Source organism: Hippocampus bargibanti, linkage group LG06 (genome assembly GCF_051943395.1).
Source record: "Hippocampus bargibanti isolate YZ-2025 linkage group LG06, ASM5194339v1, whole genome shotgun sequence".
NCBI lineage: Eukaryota > Metazoa > Chordata > Actinopteri > Syngnathiformes > Syngnathidae > Hippocampus > Hippocampus bargibanti.
In genome coordinates this window covers 7,211,528-7,217,527 of record NC_142739.1, presented here as the reverse complement: position 1 = coordinate 7,217,527, position 6,000 = coordinate 7,211,528, and the positions used below count along the sequence as shown (strand labels likewise).

The following is a 6,000-nucleotide window of genomic DNA, read 5'->3' as shown; positions in this document are numbered from 1 at the left end:
AACATGTTTGACTGTGTATTATTAGATATAAAATGTATTATTGTTATTTAATTTATAATTGTAGAGATTGGTATTAGATTTGTGCTTCATATTTTAAAATTAAGTCACGTGTTACGATGATTGATCCAATGTTTTTTTTGTTTTAATCTCTGTCTCGTTCTTGTGCAGATTGACAGTGATGTCAGAGCACTGATGGACAATGACACAATTCCCGATTACTGTACGTCCATAGCTATGGAGACCATATTGCACTCTTCAATTTTTGCAAGACTAAACAGCTCCCATCCAAAAGAAAAATGGACTTTTGGAAAATTATATGGGGAAAAAAATAAACTCAGGAAAGCAAGAAGACACCACCTCAAAGACACAACAAGCATTACATATGTCCATTCCAGGATATGACAGATTAACAGAAGGCCGGTGGGGCACACATAAGGAAAGGTTCTGCATATTGCTGACAGCTATGAAAATTTCCAGAATTTCCATTCAGAATCTAATGCCGTTCTTGAAAGCAATGTCTGGGTGATGGACATTGTTTAGCCTTTTCCTACCTGTAAATGTTATTAATGGATTGGATTGGATATGCCTTTATTAGTCTCACAGTGGAGAAATTTACATTTTACAGCAGCAAAGTGATGAAAGGAATGAAAGTAGAAAAACAAAATACATGTGCTGTTGGAAAGGCAGCCACTCTCGCGGCGCCGTCTTGAAGTCAAAAGAACAAAAAAAAAAAGTAAATAACAAATAATATGACAGCATAGAGACAATATGACAAAACAAAGACACAGAGAGACATTCATTCTTCAGAACTTGCTGTACCCTCTTTGTGATGACATGAAGCAGTTCTAGATGAAAGAGGAGAGGATCAAAGCGCCTTTCCACCAGTGGATCAGGGACATCATGGTGGAATGTGCACGTCGACTACAAGCTAAATGTTGAAAGCAAACATGCAACTGTAGCATCCATTGACGAAAAGAGATGGTCTCACATCTCCTGTTCCACATAAATCAGCTTCAATTCCATCCCGCGACAGTTCCACATACGCATCGGCGCTCTGCGCTGACGCTCCTTTCTTCTTATCGCGGGTTCCCCAAGCCATGCATCCATCTAGCCGCAGACTGTCCAACAGCACTGACCTTCCCGCTAAACAAAGCGGGGCTGTGAAGATGCTGCCCATTACAGGCGCAAAAAAGCACAATGGCCCCTTTGGTGTCCAGCGATGGCAGTCGAATGGCTCCGACATTCCTCCCATTCAAAAACAGTACTGGCATATTCATGCTGCCGAAAAGGCACAACCGCTCAGCACAGTCTCCTCCTTGATGAATGTCGTGGTCAAAAATGATGAAAAACAATCTGTATCCGTTCCACACGATGCACAACAACACAAAGTGACAAAAGAAAACACAAAACAAGACAAAAACAACCAAAAAAAAGCAAGGCTCATGAGAGCACTTGCTGAGGCTGCCTACTCGGGCGCCATCTTGGACTTCAATAATGTTAAAAATGTTAATGTTACGTCCAGGCTACTATTATGAAAAATAAATGTTATTGCGTTCAATAAACTAACTCTTTAGACACTGTTTTTATTTCTACACATGTTGACAGTTAATATCCTTGCGTGCAAAGGTGAATGATGTCATATTTTCGAATGGCTGTTCAGCACAGTCAAAATGTTCACTTTAAAGTAAGAATTCTGAGAAAGTGAGTCTTGCCAACTTAGTTTTTCTTCATTGGCCCTAATCCTCCTCCGTGCCTTTTTTTCTTATTAGAAATGAATTGTATTTTTAGGAACACAAACATGCATGAAAACATGTTGCGTCACACGAGTGTATGATTTTGAAGTGCGTCTTTCAACACTTTCATGTCTTTCAATTCCTTGGTCTCCTTGATGTGCGTATCACCCTGACGCATAGCACACGCTTGCAAATTGTATAAAAGGAGCTGTCGCGGGACAGAGAGATTGGGCAGAATCATCTCAGACTCATCTCGGACTCACGCCCAGCTCACGCCGGGCGTCGGACGGACATCACGGCACGACTTGCTCAACTCCACGCCACGATCAAGCTCTGCGCGTCACCTGCCTGGGAGATCTGACAACGAACCTACTTACAAATAAAGAGAAACATCAAACTCTTTATTGGCGAGCCAGCCAGGAGGATTTTTTTTTTTCCCGTCCTCCTCAGCCCAATCAACTCTCCAAATGGAAACAGCCAGATTTCCCAGCCGCCCGTGAACCCGGCATCTTCACAGCAAGACCCCTCGAGCCGAGCTCCCGATGGGCTGCCACCACCCGTGGGCGCCCCGACCCCACCGTGAAACCTGCCGCACCCTGATGGCCAACATCGTCCAATTCGCCTGGCGACTCTGCAACTAGCTGCATCGTATATGTCCACAATCGCACATCGTCGGACATCGCTTATGTCCACGATCGGACATCGTATATGTCCACGATCGGACATCGTCGGACATCGCTTATGTCCACGATCGGACTTCGGGAAGACGCTTCATGGCCGACACGGCCGCCGACGTCAGCGTGCTTCCTCAGCGTCCTGCAGAGCGCCATGGCAGCGCGATCATCGCCACCGTCGCCGATGACCGGCCTGTCCGTGCCCGGCAGCATGGCCAACCCCACGCACCTTCGTCCTCACAATCCCTCATCGATTCTCAGACTTGACCGATCCCAGCCGAACAACTCACGGTGAGAAGACCTTCCGGCATCGACTCGACGGCCGTGAGGAAAGTTTCCATCGATCCACTCAAACTGGCCGTCGTAGAGCACTCTTTGCCGTGCTCCCGTACAACGACTTCAGGCACCACGAAACTTCCTCGGCAACCACCCCACTGACGCCTGCCATGCCCGGTGACCGTCATCTTGCCTGGCCTCACCATGTCGCAGATTGACTTTTGTTTTTATTTCTTTTTCCTTCATCGTTTTCACCGACTTCGGATCCAGGAGGGGAGCCCTGTTGCGTCACACGAGTGTATGATTTTGAAGTGCGTCTTTCAACACTTTCATGTCTTTCAATTCCTTGATCTCCTTGATGTGCGTATCACCCTGACGCATAGCACACGCTTGCAAATTGTATAAAAGGAGCTGTCGCGGGACAGAGAGATTGGGCGAACCACGGGGCAGAATCATCTCAGACTCACGCCCGGCTCACGCCGGGCGTCGGACGGACATCACGGCACGACTTGCTCAACTCCACGCCACGATCAAGCTCTGCGCGTCACCTGCCTGGGAGATCTGACAACGAACCTACTTACAAATAAAGAGAAACATCAAACTCTTTAAACACACTAAATCGCGCACTCATCGAGCCTGCAGAGCAGTTTGATGAAAACAATTAAAACAAAATAGCTCTGCAGTGCCACCTATAGCGAAAAGATAGATACGACGTTAGGTACGTTTTACCAAGGCCGACAAAATTAGGAAATGTACACACTTCCAGTTCGTAATCATGAAGTAAAGAAACCAGCTCCCGAGGAAGAAGACATGAAGATACCAGCATCAGGATGGTACGCCCGTATCTCGTCCACACTCCACGGGTGCTATTGCAACCCGACAACGATTACCGTGATTTAGGAATACATTGTCCAACACCTCTTTCGAAGTTTATGTAACAGAGCACCCCCAAGACAGTAAAGAGGGGAGACAAGCAAAGTGTTTTCGGAGCTAACTTAAAACATATTCTTTTCTTACAGACAGTGTATTGTATGTGTTACAATACCTGACATGTTTCGGCGTATACTTCCGCCTTCAATTCACCACCCAATTCATATCTAAATTACTTTGATATACATGTATTCGAAACAAATTCCTTAGAGAAAATTCTTACTTTATTTGTTATAAAATAAATTCAAAGGAACTAGCCGTATTTTACTCAACTCTTTTTCTGAATTAAGATTTCCGGAAAATGCTGCCCAGAAGGACTTATTTTGCATGGAAACATCCTGATACCGGGAGTGTCTTTTTGACGTATTTTCCTGCACTAACCGGATGTCCGTCTTGAAACGTGGTCCCCCTTTCCTCGTGTAACGGCTTGTCGGTATACAAGTAAGAACCGTCGTCTATTTTACTGTCGTAATGGCTTCGACTGGTGCCACCTTGAACTCCCCTGTAAAGCAGATCCAAATTGATGGTTTGGTAAGTGTGACGACGTCGTTTCGCCATTATAGGGCAGATTTGTTCGATACAGGTGGTACCACTTCCAACTGCGAAGCTGTTGCTCATGCACAAGCATAATTGGCGGCTAGTTGCTAATTAAGGATGCCTTCTTCAGCGTTATCGCGAGTGATAAACGTTGTGATCGGTCAATTTGTAATTTATGTAGAGTGTAGTGACAACTGTGAAAAGAGCCCACTTGGCTTTTATCCGTGCGTTTCAGGTGTTACCGTCGTGAATTTGGGTCCGCTTTACGTTGAAATTTTTTACATTTCAATAAGTAACAAGACGCGATTGCTGCATCTGAAAAGTCCAGAGGAACGAGGACAGTTGAAAACACGCAATTAAAAAGGTTTTCGTGGCTTCGTTACCACCTATCGTTATCAAAATTCAGACGCATATCTTGGTGGTGCGCTCAAACCTCTGATAATATCAAACCATGTGTACATATGTACCCATGCCCACATATATTTGTCTGACAATATCAAAAGCGTTACTGTCGTCCTCGCCACAAGTATGGGCTCAAGGTTAATGTAATTGAATGTGGAAAACGTGATGTACCAAATATGGTTTTCGATATTTTCAGAGATTGCTGTGTGTATAGGTGGAGAGATGCACATTAATTTTAGTCGCAATTTGGCCGCAGACTTTTAACATTAACCCATGTTAATTATTGCTCAAAATAGCATAGCTGTTGTTTTAGTAATTAAAGTGGGACCCACTTTAGTGGGTATTGGTGGTGTTGTGCGTGTACATTTTGGTGATGATTGGTCATTATTTCACATAAAGCCACGGTATGATTTTTTTTGTACATTCACATCAAACATTGTAGATTCTCCTAAAATACACAATTTTGCTAAGCTGCCCAGAAACGTATGAAAGTCCCTGATGACCTTGCTTCGAGGGTAATAATCAGCCGTTGATGGCAAAGTAATGATATAACAGGAATGTTACCGGTCATGGCAAAATAGCCCTTGCATCTTAAAACACCCAAACAACAGTCAACTTAGACTTGCCTGTTTTTGTTCAAAGGCGTTGAGGCTGTCTTGTATGGTTGGATAAATATATCGGACATAACTATATGTATATGAGGTTCCTGCTTTGATTTGAAGTCTTATTGTTTGTAAATTAGATCTTAGTTTTACCACCTGGTACTTTCTACTAATCTGTGACTGCTTTATTTCCTGTTAATGATAGTTGTTCATATGAACACTCGAGCAATATTTTTGAAGGTTCCAAACACAAGTCAAGATTTCAAAAGTGGTGTGTGTGTATGTGTGCGTGCACGTGGGTGGGTGGAATAAATGTAAAAATAGAGTGCATACAAGAACTTGGACTGCTAATGCCAATGACTCGCCATACCAACATCAAGCTAGCTTGACCGTTACACATTGGCACTCGCTAAGGACATCTAAGTGTTATGCATTGATTTCCTCACTGTGTTTTATTTGTTTATTTTGGTCTGGCGTGAAACATGCACAGATAACAGTGTTTTCATGTGGAAACTATTTAAAGTTGTTAGGAAGAGTTCCAAAACAACCTAACTGTCCTGTATCTTCAACTGTAAGAGGCGGCGACCAAATACAGGTAACATCTGAGTTACGACCGGGTTCCATTTCGACAAAACAGCCGTAAGTCTAACGGTCGTAAATCGAAAAGCATTCAAAATGGCTGACGCGAGGCTCACGTGATCATAACATATGACAACACGCTGGCATCTCCTATACGACATTTTGTGCAGTTCTGCTCTGGCAAATAAACATCCTACTTGCTCGATATTGTCACGTTCGGATTGACAGCTGGGGGCGCGGCCAAGCCTCCTCGCTTCCTTCTTCAGG

At 44.0% G+C, this 6,000-nt stretch overlaps 1 protein-coding gene across 1 annotated transcript in view; it reads left to right on the top strand.

Moving 5' to 3' along the window:
* Positions 1–3,986: 3,986 nt before the first annotated feature.
* Positions 3,987–6,000, top strand: part of LOC148896276 (eukaryotic translation initiation factor 3 subunit H) — a 58,918-nt gene continuing 56,904 nt past the window's right edge. Inside the window, exon 1 of the mRNA XM_088997723.1 lies at positions 3,987–4,144. Within this exon, the coding sequence (XP_088853849.1) occupies positions 4,085–4,144 (60 nt within the window). The 5' untranslated portion in view covers positions 3,987–4,084. The remainder of the gene's footprint in view (positions 4,145–6,000) is intronic.